Below are 17,688 nucleotides of genomic sequence, written 5' to 3'. Positions count from 1 at the left end.
AACCTTAAACTGACTTTGAAATGCCCTCACCTTAAAATGTAATGATTTACATACTGTCAGCCCATTAATGTGACTGTGCAAACAACATTTTTATGTCTTACACACATGACAAAGATAGTTTCACAAGTAAATCAACACACATTTAAATGTTAATATTTTGTTTGACCTTATTGTGATAGCTACATGGCAAAATAATATTGGATAATTTGTGGCTGGTTAACACACATAGACATATGAACTGACACTGTGACACCTTCATTAGCGATAAGGTATGAAGGTACATTTGTTGGACATGGACACACACTCACACATCTGCACGGACGAGCATCCTCATTAGCATCATGGCAAAAAAAAAATAGTCCACCCATCCTGTTTGTTATTCAGTGGCAAGAGCATGATTGCAAATCAGGAGGCAATTTTTTCAGCAGACTCTTGTTCGTCCACCAGCTTAATCCTGTGCCTACACTTTGAATCTCTGAGTATTGTGGATGGGGATTTGATTGGTCAATTTTGTTCACTTTTGGTTGTATCATGGCAGAAGCTGGAGTGGCAGTTCTCAGTGTTATCAGACATAATTGCAGTGCAGTCTGTTGACAGTTGGTCACTGATATCAACCCTTTCATCAAGCTGTAAAAAAAACAGAGAAAAAGAAAAACAACAACACAGTCTAAAGAAGGCTCGGTTTACTCACCTTAAATCGGGGTACTCAAACTAATCACACAGAAACTTTAATCAGCTTTAATGGGGTTTAATGATGATGTTCAGAGCAGTACACTGACCTTTGAAGAGGTGGAAGTGAATAGATAATTTTTCTGTAGACCTTGGTAAATTAGTACAAATGGTGAAGAATGATATTGCAAATCAGCCATTGGATGAAAAAAAACCCCGCTAAAAGTAAAAATCAGTGATCATTTTTCATACATTTATTTATGTAAACACACACACACAGATACACTTAACATAGCACTATGTTACAATAATATACTGTTTATTAATGATGAATGTAGTCACTCTTGTATCACCATGTTGACTGGCACCATACTAGCTTTTTGAAACAATTTGCGATGAGTGAAATGTGTGAATCTGATGGTGGAATAATAAATATAAATAATAACAATAATAATAGGGAAATAATAACAATATAACAAATCGTAGCTTACCAGTTATAAGGTAAACCTCATAATTGTTTACATGACCTTACTGTAAACATACCCTGCTTTATGTCCCCTTTGACTGTAATTAGAAGCATAATTTAAAAAAAACACCAGATTTTGCTAAATAAGACTTTAAATATCGACTGAGACCAGTGACTTGTTTTTGTTTGTTTGCTCATAACCAAAGCAGGCATACTCTGCTGACCATTAGAAAAAAACAGATTTAACATGCTTCGTTTGTTCTAATCGACTTCCATCTTTTACATACAGTCTGTTGTTAGATTGTATATCACAGTACAACAATATCGTTATCCAATTGGAAAAGTGTCATGAGGGTATCAGATTAAGGCTGACTCCTGGTTCGGATACAGTACAATACACAGCTCAATCTTAATGAGCGTGGTGCGATACAGTGTAATGGTCTAGGTCACCTCAGCACCTACTGGCCCATTTAATGAATGTTTGACTGAGAGTATGTTTCACTGGTCTATTGTTTGGCTGTGTAAACATCCAGTAATTGCACCCTGCAACGGGGGAATAGTACCACCGGGCTGAAAATTACCGATCAGCAAATGCGGGATAATGGCCGTGTGAACATGTGTGTATTTTTTCCTCTTTGTAGTTATGAGGAAGCGTATATTTGTGTATTCAAAGACACACAATCATGCATGTGCTATCTGCAAGTGTGCACACTTGTGTGGTTATGTCTTGCGTGCATTGATGTTTGCGTGCGTGTGAACGCTCTCCTTTGTTCACTTACAGTGTGTGTATAATACGCTGTGCACGTGCATGAGTGCACGCCCTTTTCTGGGCGTGTAAATAAATGAACACCTGTCTGTCAGCCTAATGCCCTATTCGATTATGCCTCCGATTCTGTGTGTTCAGCTAATTGCAAGGACTTGTGCTGGCGTTTGTGTTTTCCTTACACTGGCAAATCGCTCTGTGGCCCTGCACACTAATGTTCCCCTTCAACAACCTCACCCATGCAAACTTCACAAACACATATCTGCAAGCACACAGTCTCTCCCAGTTGACATTTTCTACATTTTAATTTTCAAGTGGCCATACTTATCCAGATCAAATTACAAAAAGAGAGCAAAGTGTAAAAACACTCTTGTAATCTGCTCTAAAAAAAACGACTTATTTAACCATGCAGCAGAAACATTTATTGGACAGCGATACACTGAAAGAACAAAGAAAATAACCAGCATTAACACCATCGTTCTTACTGTATCTGAATGCTCCTTGGATACAGTTCTTTTATATGAAGTATAGATGAAGCGCACCCGAAAATCGTTAAGGATTTTGATGACAATCTTGCTGTTCACCATACTTTAATTAATTACTGTAACATTACTTAGTCTCTACAGACTCTTAATCTTAATTTTTGCTATTTTAGTTTCATAAAAAACTTACAAAATAAAGTTATATTTGTGATTTGTTAGTTTCAAACTATACATTCATCACTAGCTGTTTTCCCATCATTATTTGTTTCTCTGTTCCATGCAAGGTGAGCTGGTCTCACTCAGCAATGCTCATTCTTCTTACTTAATTCTTTGCTCGGTCCTATTCAACCTCCTGAGCCCCAGACTCCCAGCTGGAAGATGCCATAGAGAAAGCATATTGATTTTTCTTGTCATCTGATGGTTGCTGCATGAAACAAAGAAAGGAAAAAAACCTCCAGACAGAGAGAAGGAGAGCGATACACAGGTGTGGCGGTATGTGGAGACAAAGGGAAGGAAAGGAGCTCGAGAAAAACCACACGTAGCTCCAACTGTAGAGATGAGCTGGAGAAAAGTAGTAATCTTTTCATTCTTATGTCCATACTTATTATTATCTGCATTGGATTTTCCTGCTCGTATTCATGGTCTCCTATTTTGTGCTCCTATCTCCATTTCTTCCTGTCTTTGTATGGAATTAATGGCTCACTTTTCTGTTTTCATGAATAGAGGTGAAATGTGATTACGAGAGCCATTTCCATTTGCCCATCAGTAACCGCGGAGCAGAAGGCAAGAAGTAGGGGGATGGTGACACACTATAAGGTGTTTTTATTGTAGCTGACTCACGGCAGATTTTTTTGCTTCTGTTTATTTCTGCATTGGCTTCATTTTAGGCTCAGTCCATCTATCTCTATCCATTCATTTGTCAGCTCAGCTGTTATGGGCTTCAACCTTTCTCTTCCCCCACCTTTCATTGATCCCATTTGCTGGAGCTGTGGCTTTTGTTTGGTTCTTCCAGGTCTACACAGAGAATTTTTTAGCAGGCGAGAAGAATGTGGGCAAAACACATTATATTGCCTAGAGCCATTAAAGGCCAGGGGAGAACACAAACGTTCTGATTCTGTAGAAAGTGCTGTGGTTTTAAAAGGTCCATGTCAACTGCTCCTAAGGCCACGTGGTCTTTTACAGTATGTTTTTTTATTGATTTTTATTGGCTAACTAGAAAATCCACACACTTACAGATATGAGTTTCATGTGATTACCTCAGGGCTGTCTCAATCGAGACAGAATTACTTTTGTGGAAATTTTGTACGATTGTATGTTACTTTGCACATGTTTGTACATGACATGTGATTCATATGTTGTTTCTTTTTTCAATTTCGGTTGTCGTGTATTCTAATAATAATGAACAACAAAGAAGAAATCAATTATGAGTTGGAGCATTTCAGGGATGTAATATATATTGATTCCTCATTTAAACTGAAGGGGAATAGGTGCATCCTAATGATCCTAATACGGGCATCTGATAGCGGGATAAAGCACAACGTATGCTGTTTGAAAGTTCCTGTTTCTGTTGGACGAGGACAAGGGCATCCCGAAACTTTCCCACGTATTTCTAGCTTACCTCTCGATATAGGGACGTTTCCAGGGTGACTCTACGTAGAGTCACACTCATTACGAATCGGGCCATATGCTCAGCCCAAGAGTCAGCACAGGTGCGTGGCAATCACCGATCATGCTGCATGCTGCTGGGAATAAGGAACAAAAAATGTCAGAACAAAAAGTGACACTTGAGGTTTGTTCACATTCAATTAACTCGTTAATGTTAAACAAACAAACAGAAAACTGACTTAGAACATGAAGTAGGGCATGAACCTGACTGCGTGCCGTCTGAGCACCCTGGGAGAGCGTCTGAAGTCCACACTGTAGTAAAACAAAACCTGGTCAGTAAATGTAATCTGGACAACTTGATTTTTTGTTTGGCTGACACATTTTAGTTCAGTCATCTTAACTAGATCTAAATAAGCTGATGCAAGTATCTTGTAATATTATATAACTTGACCATGATGATTTAACCTACTGAGGTAAACATTATGTTGATATAAATATGTTTACAATACATACACCATAAATTATTGTCCCTGTTTATCAGTACCACCTTTTGCACATGAGGTGAATCTTCCTCCGTGGCTATGTACCAAAGAGAAACATAAATGTAACTTTGCAGCGTTCACATCAGCAGTGCTGGCTATTTTCTCTGGATAGCATCTTAATTAAGTTGCACTTAATTAAAGGAGCTGCCATTGAACTAAGAGCCACTGTTTGTGCATCTCTCACATGCAGCTTATTCGGGCATCTGTTTGTCTATCGAACTGCTGAAGTCTTTTTTTCTTTTTCTTTTTTATTTACCTTGGGTAGTACACTCTGTGCTGAGGAGCACTTTTTTTACACACACAGATTGATGCAAAATGCATAAAATAACACCTCTCTTAGTTCAGTTCTGGGGAAAATAATACTTACTCACACTTAAGTATCTACATTTTTTACCACTCTTTTAGGCTTTTGACAGCCATTGGCAGTCAACAGGAAAATATTAAAATGAAAAAGACAGGAAGAAGATAGTCTGGTCTACTAAAATGCTAAATAATTTGATCTTCAGTGTTGAAGAGAATATCATTTGCTCCCCAAACCAATAGCCAACCTTATTCAGGTCCTTCATAGTACTGGTAACTGCTTTTTCTCTCTTCTCTCTCCTACATTACCCCTTCCCTCTGCCCTCCCTCTGTCTTAACACAGTGATGAAGATTGATGTTCAGGTCCTAATTAGCATCTGCTTTAGTATGCACACTGCCAGTTTGTCCATTCCTGACCCTCGAATCAGTTAACAGACATGACAGGGCTTGTCCAATCAGATTAAGGCCAGAGGGACAGACTTCCTGTGTGGAGCTGTCACTCTAGATGCACTGTGGGCACCGCTGATGGATGTGATCTGGACTAGGAGACCCAAATCATTTCAAAATTGTGTAAAACATCATGCATCGTATTAGGTTGTGCAGACAGATGAATAAGATTAACTACAACACCACGACAGTGTGCTGTAAACGCCCTCAAATGGGATAGAAGTGGTAATAAATGAAAGTGACATGATGTGACAGCTTGTTGATCTTAAACCATAAACATTTTAGTCCTGGTTGAATTTGCAACACTTTTGAAAACAGGTGTCAGGCTCTGAATGTGTTTCAATATTGCAACCGTCAATTTGTGGATCTCTTTGCATTACTTAACTTCTCCAACTCATTTATTTCCCCTCATATAGCATCAGCCAATCAGTGTGAAATTCAACATTGTCAAGCATATTGTGTTATAGTGTGTGTGTGTGTGTGTGTGTGTGTGTGTGTGTGTGTGTGTGTGTGTGTGTGTGTGAATACTGTCTATCAATGGCCATGATGGGATTTCAGACTGAAGTTCAACTGTCTCATGAGACCTAGACATGAAAAGAGAGAGAGATGAAGAGAGGTTTAAAAAAAAGAAAGAAATCCTTTGATAGTCCTTGTATTTTCATGTGTGGTACTCTTCTATCACACTTTGCCTCCCTCAAATGTATGTGCGTGTGTGTGTGTGTGCATGTTCGTGTATGTGTGTGTGCATCAAAGCCCTACCATCACACAGCAGTCTTTTCCTTTGTCCCAGTTATATCACTCTGTCTCTGCCTCCGCCCTTCCTTCCCTTGCCACCTGCCTTTTTCACAGTCATGTCATACTGCTCTCCTGCCATACCTAGTGATTCCATTGAAAATATTTCACTGCAACACACCCACGCATGCCTCAAGAAATGGCAAAGTAACCTCTCTAACCAGGAACATGAAACTCTGTGCTGCAGCAGTGACACCTAATTTATTCCCCTACCCACTGGTGTGTCATATCAAAAACACACAGCCTGGGTATAAAAGAGCAAAGTCCACAAATTGTTCTGTGTGGCATTTATTACCACACAAAGCAAAAAAATAATAAAAATGTAACATAAAGAATATGGCACATAAGTGGCAACATATCGTGGTGCAGATTCCTTAAAAGCTGTGTGGGTATTTAATGTGGCTTTTGCAGTTATGTTGGTACCGCGTCTTTGATCCGTTTTTACTTTTCCAGGCTGCTGTTTCCATCCTGCTGTTTCACATCATTGGCACGTTGCCTTGTGGTGCATCTACCAGGGCTATGGCTCTCATTAGCACCTGTGTTGACATGACTGGCATCTCATCTGTTGTTTTCCTCTTTCTCCATCTTTTTTCTTTTTTCCTATTTTTCCTTTCCTGTCAGCTTCCTCTCGCTTGTTGTACTCAAAGTTGCCCCCAAATGCTCAGTGTTTCCCCCCCTAACTTTCACTCCTTATCCTCCCTCGCGGTTTCGCTTCTCTATCCTTCTCCCTTCTGCTCTGTTCCTCTCACTGTCTCTCCCTACCAGGGGTTTTTAATTAATGGTCGAGCCATGATGCTTATCTTATCAGCAGATCACTCTGCTTTCTATTAACTACACTGACAGAACTGGGAGGCTGTAGGGGGATGGATGACACACACTCTCATACACATACAGTGACATAGCATATAGTCAGATACATATATATGGCGTCAGTACACAGAAGTATAGACACAAAAGAATATATATGCACCTGCCATTACACTCATGCACACAAACAGACATGGAAGCAACAAGGGCCTCATAAACACACATCATGATGCTATCTTAATCTTGCCACACACCCTTACACACATAAACAAACTGCCCTGATGGTATCTCACTGTGTGATTTAAGGAACGTTGTTTGGGGGTCTCTCCTCCTAAATCCCCTAAATGCCTTGGGAATCCCTCCCTCTTCCTCCTTCTCTCTATCTGTCCTCTACCTCCCTCCTTCAGTCCTGCTTTCCAGCTGAATGAACACTTATCATTCGGCAGATAAACAGCCGTCCATGCTGGAGCTTGCTTTATCTTTGAGAGCCATGTTTACTCCCTGTGAATGCTCTGCTTTCCACAGATGTTTCATAGAGTGCATTCACTTGATCCGACAGAGATGAGCGCTGTGTCGAGGCTTCATTTTCTGCAGCAAAAACTATGGATGCACACACAATCTTCTACCCTATCAGGTTTAACTCCCCAGGCAGGTCAATTGTCCCATATTTACCACATTTTCATGTTTGGGTCGGCTGAGCTAGGAGGCACAATAAATCAGCAGTTTGCACGATAGCTTGATGGGGATTACGGTGAGACACAGTTTGCCACAGAACAGTAAGCATGAAGCCAGAAACAACAAAATCAATCCTCAAACATCATGATCGATGGGAGCCGCAAAATTTCAACATAGGTTTTCGTCAGATCGCATTGAGAGTTGGCAGTTTTCTGAAAGCACAGAGAGAAAGAAGCAACAGAGAAACAGTTTACAAAGTGATTATTGGAGAAAACATTACGGTGGATTGAGGCGGCACATGCTCGTGCACGAGTGTAGACATATCCAGTCGCCCACACTTTCACGCACACTCATAATTTCCTCATTTGGGGGGCCATAGCAAAACAATTATCAGAGGGGGATAATACAATAAAGGAGACCATTTCCTGTGTATTACCGAGGGACAAAACATTTATTTCACTTTGTCTAGTGTGTTCATGAGAGTATAAACTTCCAGTGGTGGAAAGTATAGGAAATAACTGAAACTGCAGACAGCAAGCAGGCAGCAGAAATGCTGTCCTGTGCAGTTAGCAACACTTTTTGATTCCTTTTATAAGCTTTCTAAAAATTTCTCTGCATGCATCGCTTCATGCTTCTGCCGAAATCCTCTTTATTTGTATTAACTCGTATTTTGTCGCATCCATACAAATGTACAAATAAGCTGTTGCCCTTCAGCTTGACCTTCAAAATGATAATCCCTAGCATCTTCACATTTGCTGGTTACCTCTCAAAAAATTGTCACACATGGTTGCTATGACAATGCTCCAAATCATCCATCTGAAATAACTCAAAAGGTTTCAAAGATTTACTGTTATTCTAAGGAAATCCAGCTTGTCTTTTATTACGCTAAAATGCTAATACCATTTGTGGTTGATTTTGATCCATTTATTAAAGTTTTCATGATTGCCACGTGCTTAGCTTTGTGGCCTTATCTTTACTTTCTCTCATTTCCTGCACTTGTGTTGGATGAAAATGACGATATTTCAGCAAATTAGGCATTCAGCAGGTGATCTGTGTCATTTTTGTTCCACTGTGTTGCTTAGTTTCTAAAGCCTTCTCCCATTAGAAGTGAGTTTTCTTGTACTGAAAACAGAGCAGAGTGGATTTTGACATTTAAATCTCTCTTTCATTCATGCTCTGCCTATCCCGCATTAACGTTGACATGCATGGTTGAATATTTGTGGCTGAAAAAAAGTCTCTGATTTTATTGAACTACTTTTAGGTAATATTTTCATTTCAGTGAGAAACTTTGTTAACCTGCTGAAGGAATAAAAGTGTCTCTGTATGTCATTCTGCAGAGAGTTTGGGTGGAGAGATCCAGAGTTGCCAGAGGTGATCCAGATGTTACAGCACCAGTTCCCATCGGTGCAGTCCAATGCTGCAGCCTACCTACAGCATCTCTGTTTTGGAGACAACAAGATCAAAGCTGAGGTTTGTGTATACGTGTGCGTACATGTATGTCCTTGTCTGTGTCTATCAGTGTGTTGCGCAGGTTTAGTATCATGTGAGAATTTGATTAAAATCAGTGTTGCAAAGAAGGGAATGATTGTAACTTTTATAATGAAAGCCATCAAAATATGTGTTTGAAAAAACAGGTGAATAATTTGTGACTAGAAGATGCTGTCAAACCTATTCAGAGGAATGCTTTTGAGAAATAATGCAATAGCTAACCAGTTTCACACTGATGTTCTGCTTGATAAAGCTTGCCACAATCACCATTCTTAAGATGTGCATTCTACTGACTTGTATTTATTGAGGTAATGAAGCTCAATTAGTCCCGAAGCAGCAGGTTTGCCTCTCAAAACTAATTTTGCGGTGAAGCCCCTTTGAAACACTCTAATAAACCCTTTAATAAAGCTAGTGGCAATCTAAAACAGTGGCATTGGCACATGCAGATGCATTCAAATCTGCATCTCTTCCTTCAACAGACACAAATTCACACACCCCTCCACAGTCTACAGTACCTCTGAATCAATTTACAAGTACACGCGGTTGAGAACATTGACATGTTTTTTCTATATGAAATTAATTTCAGTGGAAGCAGTCAATAGCTGCAACTGCAGCCTAATGAAAAGTGATCCCATATAACTGTAATGCTCATTCATGCACAGATGTAAAGTGATGTGTGTCAGCACAATGTGTGCACATATGCAAATAGACATAACACAATACAAAACAGAAAAATTAATATTAACCTTCTGCAAATCAAAGGCAATTAAACATGTAAACATGCACGCGGCTAATTTTCATTCACATCGACCCACTTACCCACCCACACAAAGACACACGCAGGGATACAGAAATGCAATCACACTTCCATACAAAAACATCACACTTGATTCCTCTCCCTTCCCCTCACCCATGCAGCTCTGAAAGAAACCTAAGTGCTCGTGTCTTTTATAATGGATCCAATTATGCCTGAATAGAGGTGTCCAACAATGGTGAAAAAACATTGCGTTGACAGCGAAATCTTTGGCCTGGCTTCATCAAGTCTGTTTCATTGTCATGCTTTGGGTCCCAGGCGTGGCTAAACACTGTTTACACAAAAAGAGAATTCAGCCTGTACTTTGGATCACATCAAACAAAAACACACTTATATTCTCTGCAAACACGAGATACATTTCCACTTTTCCACATGTGCACAATGCACATGACAGCAATGCAGTGTGTGAAATATGATGCAATAAGAAACACAGTGAGATGTGCCTTAAGCTGTATTTCTTAAATAGTCTTTAATGAAAAACAAAGTTGATTGACGATCACTAAGCCAGATATGGGACATTAATTTGGTTAAAGATCCATTTGCTATATTGAAGCCAAATAGTGTAGTGTTTTTGTACACATACACACATGCACACACACACACACACACAAACACACACGCATGTACACACGCACACACATATAGATATAGATAGAAAGACAGAGATATAGATAGATATAATATGATATCATGCAGGACTATGGATGAGTAGATGACCGGCATCCACACTGATTTATTTTATCATTTTACCCTATATATATTGTATTGCGTCATATCTCCAGTGTTTCCTCGGAGGGCGCTCTCTGCACCGGGGCTGTTATTGACCGTGGCTGCTGGGTCTCTGGGGTCCTCTCAGCCTGGCTGGGGGGCTCCTTTGCCTCCCTCCTGCTGTGTGCCCAGCCTGGAGGCTGCGGTCTGTGACCGGCTCCCGGTGCAGACGGCTCCCTGTTATAGTGTTTCCTCACTTGGCTCATGCGAGCCCAGCCCAATTTTTACTCTTTAAGTGTGCGCGTGTGTGTATGTGTGTGTGGGTGGGGGGATATATGTGTATTGAGAGTGTGGGGAGTGAGTTGGAGGGTGGGGTGGGCTGCTTTTAACTATGTAAAGCACTTTGTGCTACATTTTCTCTGTATGAAAAGTGCTTTATAAATAAAGATTGATTGATTGATTGATCAAGAAACACCTGGTAGCTCAATGTTATAACATCAGTAGAGGACAGCTAGCTACCATTAAAGCTGGAGATCCAGAGTCTACAGTACAATGGGAAGAATAGTGAGCTGTATGAACATAATAAGCCAACTCTGATAGAAGAGAGCAGTGTAACTGAACCTGATAATACCTGCAGTAACAGAGGAAACTACTGATTGTGGCCAGACTCAAGTTAGCCACCAAACCAAGGGCACAACTCCCCCAGTTCACTGACAAAGTCCTATCAGAGGAGATTATTGCAGATGTGACCACTGCTCTGCTCACCATCCACACTACTCGTATCACAGAGCTATTAGATACCCCTGCCTCAGTAATCCTAGAAGGACTTGGGTATATGATCAAGAATGCGTGTAGAGAAAGCTCTTTGTGGAGAAGAAGGCTGGAATTTAAAATCAGAAAAGCTCAAAGGATATTAGTTGGTTAAGTGAAGTGTAGAAAGGCATCATGAGAAAAGTATAAGATGAGGCTCTGGAAACTGCCAAACGAATGTTACAGCTCTGGCTGAAGAGATACCACCAGAGACGCAGGAGGAAAAATATGAGTGGCCTTTTTCAAGGATGCTACCAGGATGTACTCTTAGTTGCAAGAGAATAATAGGAAAGACTAGGATAACAACTAGGACAGACCTACCAGAGCTGAAGATGTTCTCCCAGAAGAATATCTGGGAGAAAAAGGTGCACATAACACCAGCACCTAGAGCAAGAGCCAGTCAGCATCACAAAGGCAGACGTTCCTCAATGAGTTGTTGTTGGAGGAATGAAGAGCTGGACGGCACCAGGACTTAGCACGATCTACACCTGGTGGATGAAAAAGAAGAACACCACTCCATAAACGCGTGGCAGTACAAATTGAAGTAGTGGGACTACTAACAGCAGGTACTCATCTGGACTGGAATTATAGCAACACACACGAATCACATGAGGCACATGAGTTAATACATGAGCACAGCCTAGGGCGTAGTAGGGCATTGTAAATTACACCAAAGCACCAGCTCCTGGATAACACAGCACTACACTAGGACTGTAAGACCAGATAGACCAGCCTCAGCTTTGACTACAAGAAAGACTACAGCTCAATGCCACACACATAGAGACTGGAATGTTTGGCACCGTACAAAGCTAATAGTACACTAATAATGTTAGTCAGGAACTGGGACTGTGGGAGACCACTGGAGACCAAGTCCAAGGGAATTGCATAAGTCACTATCAAGAGGCCCCTACTCTTCATCACCCTCTCATGATCCACAACACGTAAAATCACTATATTAGTTTGTTTGGGGTTTTTTTGGTCAGCTGTCCTTTAAAGGTCCGCTTTTTCTAACATTTGACCACTTTAAGACATGCTACTTGTAATGTGTGTTGCCATTATGTGTATTTCAAGTTTCGATCCAAATCGTTTTTTAAACCATACCTTTGTACCTCTGGGTTTGAGCTTGATTTCAGTAAACTACACCCATATTGATACAGACCTGAATGAGACTCTGTTAATTACTTAAGTACAGCCAAAATCTCAGTACAGTTTTTGTTTGTAACTTATGTGAATGCAAATTTTGTCAGATAACACTGAAATTGCAGGAATCGAGATTTCAGTTCAGAGTAACTGCTTGGTAAATATGTTGAGTATGTTAATTTTTTTCCCCTGTATGTTCTGTTGTCTGACAACAGGGACATGACAATATGTACATGCAAAGACTGTTTGGAGTTAAAGATGTTTGTTTATAGTGAATTCGGTTGTAATAAAATATAAGACGAGCGTAGAGAGTCAGAGAGAAGCAAACGGTTAAGTCTTAAAGTTTCTAAGTTCATAGTTAGCTTTTAGCATTACATTTTTTCCAGAGCTGATTACATTAGTGCCTTTAAAGAATAGCAAGATTGTATTAGTATTTCATCAAGTTTTTAGTTCAGGAGAACATAAAAGTATTAGTTTGGTTAGTTCAAGGTTTTTTTCCGCATCACCATACAGCCATTATTTGATATTTTACCAGAGCCATTACGTTTGTCGCATTCAACCTACCAGACTCCACTTACAAACACACACACAGACACAAAGTTTACCTTGGAGAAACTGGGATTTGCTGGGTGCCTCTGGTGTTTAACATATTAGTCTGATTCAAAAATAACGTGTTAAAATACCAGTCACACACACAAAATAAACTCATGAGGCAGAAAGCGGTCCTCTGCCAGCTAAAATTACCTTTTAGAGTTCAGTGGCTTTAACCAGAACAACAGTCGTCCTTGTCAAAGAAGCTCTGTGAGCTTTAAAAATGCTTTAAATACAAACTAATTGGGAATTTTGTTGTTGTTGTTACGAGATGTTTTGCTGCTGAACCTCCAGAGCAGTATTTTCAACATCCATATTAGCAGCATACTATGGTATGGTCGGGTAACTATGGACAACTTTTAGCTCAACTCATATTGGTTACATAATGTTTTACATAGAAACAGAGGAAAATTCTTACTTCCTCCAGGTTTTCATAACTCATATTTTTTTTCCTTTCATCTCATAATATTATAAAAACTAATTTTCATGATAAATCAATTCATTTCAATCAAAGGTAAATATAAAATAAATGATCATAACTGTCACTGCTTCATAATTACTATTAGTATCATTATGATTAGCTTGGATGTTTAATAACATTTTCTTTTGTTGTCAGTTATGTATCTTTTCTCATCTTCAGAGTTGTAAGAAAGTGACTTTTTTCTTTCATTTTAAACAAGCGAGAGTTTAAAATGTCTGTATGACTATCTTTGCTTTATTACAAAGGCTTCCAAACACATGAAGTGGCATTAAATTGTCAATTGTATTCTCTCCTGCTTATCAGCAGACAAAAAGAAAAATGTGTTATTAACGCTTTGAAGCAAAGACAAAGACCAGCAGGGGCGCACGTTGATTAGCATTACTTCAATCCAGTTACACACATGGGCTTTTTTTATGACCCAGTCTGTGCCTGTATTTCAAAAGAGAGGTGAGGTTTCATTTGATGGAGTTTTGTCCATGACAGTCCCTTCTTCTCTTTAACCACAGGAAACATAATGGCACTACTAACTTCCTGGATTTTTGTCCACATCATTTGTTCATTTTGACTTCTCCAATCACCCAGCAGGGAAGTAGACAGGTCTATATCAGGATGAGTGCGTTGCATGATTACAAGTGTAATTTTATGTGTCTGTGAATTCAAATTAACAATCAGAAGAAACGTTTATTTGCAGAGTAGTGCCAGGATTTTAGTGCAAGGGGAAAATTCCTGTCTTTTTTTTTTTTTTTTTTGTATTTCGCCTTTACTTCACATTTCCTGTCATAAATTTTTTTAGCTCACATGTACGTCACATTTTCATAGGAACTCACCCAATTACGTTAGCAATATTACATGTATGTCACATGGATGGATTTGTGTTTGTTTGTAGGATTATCTGATACCAGAATATCCTGACAGGAGTAGTAGGATATAAATTTCGTTAACAATTAAGGTCACGGTTTTGTTTGTTTTCAATGTTGAAGGTTAGATTGTGTAACAAAGACACAGTTTATACATTCTATTTTCTGCTTCTCAAATTTGGCAGACTACTAAAGGACAATGAGCTGTGAATGTTTTAGCGAGTCACATTTTTTTTGTGCTCCCTAATTTACTTCAAAGCTCTGTATTGATTTTCTTTTTCCAGAAATTATACTGGCTATTAAATTCAAAAAGTTGAAATCACAGCTTTTTATAACTGTCTATTCATTTTATATTGTCTAATCTGTGTGTGTCACTCCAAAATCACTACTGGCATTTAGGAAATTAAAAGCTTCTCTAACAAAATAATAACTACTTAATTTTGTATTGTTGTAGCAGGTGATTTAAGACATTACTCGACAGCACTAAGATTTCTTCTTTTTGGCTATAGTGAAAAGGAACCTTGTGATTTTTTTTGTCATTTGAAATATTATTGCATTAAGTTGTGATTTCCTGCCTCACTTTATATACATATAAAGTTTTAGAAGCATTGTTTTAGAAAGATAATGTACAGGAAGTCCTGCATTGTAGTATTTACTTGGTTCTTGAGACATACAGTGACATGTATGTGAAAGTAAATGCTTTTTGCAGCTATTTGGTATGACTCTGGATTAAGAGGCTTATATTCTCGTATTTTCAGTCACAGTGAGCAGCTGAATACAGCCACAGTATGGTTCCTATTCATTGCTAAAGACATAATCTGTAGCAGCAAATACAAGTGGAAAGATAGAAACAGAAACCAGAAAAAAATAAGTTTTTAGAAAGAAAGAAGAAAAATATTGGCGAAAAAAACAAGAAAATATTTCCCTATGATATCTTGGAACTGGTACATAAGATGACACAATGTTTTGTTTCTTGGTCGATGACATTTATATGTGCTTGTGTACAAATGTTTCAACACAGGTATGAGTGGACATTTTAGATTAGATGTGTCAGTGTGAGCATGTTTTAATTTACAGTTATATGCATGGATATTTTTCTTTTTCCTACACAAATACTGCGAGCAGGAAAGAGAAGTCAGATATAGAGAAAGTGAAAGAGAGAGAGAGAGGCTGTGTTTCGTGTGTGTCTGTGTTTGATAAGGTAGATGGAGGTCTGGCTGCAGCCTAGACTGCAGAGGCAGCTTGCCAAATTCATCTTCAGCATCATTTATAGCATCTTTAGACACATACACAGTACAAATGCTGTATCATCCACACACATAACTAAATTCACACCTACAACCAGTTATATGCTGTATATTTCCCACAGAGTGAATTAAAACAGAACCATTGACATGGCAGCTAATAGATTTCCTTTGGGTATGCAAAACACAGGCTCACAGTCTCAACCTGAGCTTTAGTTACATCAGTAATTCATTTTGGGTTGCAGCCATATCAATATCCATTTATCCAACAAGCGGCTTGATGGGGGACGAATGTGACCCCTGACTCTTTGTCATTTCTCAGCCTCAAAAGAATCAGGCTTTAGATTTTTAGGCCGTGAACTCTACAAATGCTGTAAATATCTGTTCAGTAGACATGAATGCGGAAGATGAGAAATGCAGCAAATGATTCTTAATGATGCTGCAGAAGTAGTATATGTTTCTGTCCCTCTTCACAGCGTATTTTCCACTTAGCTTTTCCCCCTTATGTACATTTAGGTTAATAAGTTGGTTTTAAATCAAACTGTATGTACGTGTAGTTAAAGTGCAGACTTTCAGCTTTACTTCAAGGGATTTAGCAAGAACCTATGGATATCACTAAACGCTGTGTTTCCTCCTTTGAGATGCTCTGCCACTGCCAAGCCTTTACTGCAGCTACCTTCAAATACTGCTTGTACAGATTCAGTGGGTTCAGTTCAGGCACTGATCATTGAAGGCTACTGCATGTCTTTGCCTTAAGAAACTCTTGTGTTGCTTTTGGAGCATCTTTTTGGCCATTATCTATTAGATGTTTTCTGGCATAGTTTAATGCATTTCTGTTACTGACTATAACGAGTTGTTATCTGTTAACATTCTATAAGGCATCTTTTGAGCCAACTTTAAAGACTTTGAGAGTCTTTGAAAACATCCTTGACTTGGTTAGAGGTTGTGAAGGATTTTTCTTAACCAAGGAAAGAATTCTGCAATCAACCACTGTATTTGCCATCTGTGGACTTCCAAGCCTGTTGATGTTGTTGAACTGGCTGGTGCATTCCTTTTGAAAATGGTTGCAGTTCCTATACAGTTAATCGAATACTTTTATTAAAACCGTTGAAGTAAAGCTGAAAGACGCTTTAATCACATTTTGATTTTCTAACCTAACTGTAAGTGTTGCAAAAGTACCAGCAACATACTTTAATTAAAAACATTTTACTCTATAATTCACTCTAATTTTTAAACAACCTAATTAATAACACATACATTGCTGCTGTGAGGAATAGTGTTTGCTCTGTTTTCTCTGTTAGCTACCTCGTCATACAACAAAGCCTCCAGTATATTTGTTACAGTACATTTTCACAGCTGTGAATTTTTATGCTGATAACTCTATGAGAATTAGCTGTGTCCCTGCCTCAGAACAATATTAGGTAGCCATAGGTTAATGGTTTATTTGGCCCAGTTTAAAATTCTCAAGAGGGAAATGTTAGCCCTGGGCCAAAAACTCAATTAACCAAAGGTTGGAAGGCTCTAAATTGCAGTTAGCCCTAGGCTAAGTGTCAAGTGAAGACAACACAACCCCTTGTATGTGTGTGTATGCTTGCCTCTGTGTGTGAATACATAAACGGTTAAAAGGTGTGACACATCTCCTCTCTGTCTGCACACTCACATGCACCCTGTCTGGAGCTAGTGGTTAATGCTGAAGTTCCATATGTGGTTAGTCATAAACGCTTGTTAAGCTTCACGTGACACCGTCTCAGGTGCGTGGCACCCATGTATCCCACTTTCATGCTGGCAGCATCTCTGATTCTCACAATCTCAGCTGTCACCACTGCTAACTGTTACCACGGCAAAACTGTCGCTATGGGTTACCAATAGCCGTGTCCACCGCAGAAGAGCGTGAGACAAAGACAAATCAATCAGCGCTTCTAATCTTCTTTACATGAGGAGCAGGCACAGAGGTATTGCCAAGCCTTGTATGTAGCTCAGAGGCAATACAAAGTGGAATAACAGATT

The 17,688-nt window shown here is 39.2% G+C and overlaps 1 protein-coding gene across 4 annotated transcripts in view; it reads left to right on the top strand.

Annotated features, from left to right (window-relative positions):
- The window catches only part of ctnnd2a (catenin (cadherin-associated protein), delta 2a), a 272,214-nt gene that overhangs the window by 179,539 nt on the left and 74,987 nt on the right, over positions 1-17,688 (top strand). For all 4 annotated transcript variants that reach the window (XM_082547708.1, XM_082547707.1, XM_082547709.1 and 1 more), the window contains exon 13: positions 8,886-9,018. In XM_082547708.1, coding sequence (XP_082403834.1) covers positions 8,886-9,018 — 133 coding nt within the window. The remainder of the gene's footprint in view (positions 1-8,885; positions 9,019-17,688) is intronic.

Source organism: Aulonocara stuartgranti (assembly GCF_965226115.1).
Source record: "Aulonocara stuartgranti genome assembly, chromosome: 9".
Classification (NCBI taxonomy): Eukaryota; Metazoa; Chordata; class Actinopteri; order Cichliformes; family Cichlidae; genus Aulonocara; species Aulonocara stuartgranti.
Note: the sequence above shows the minus strand (reverse complement) of the source record. Positions and strands in the feature narration are given on the sequence as shown.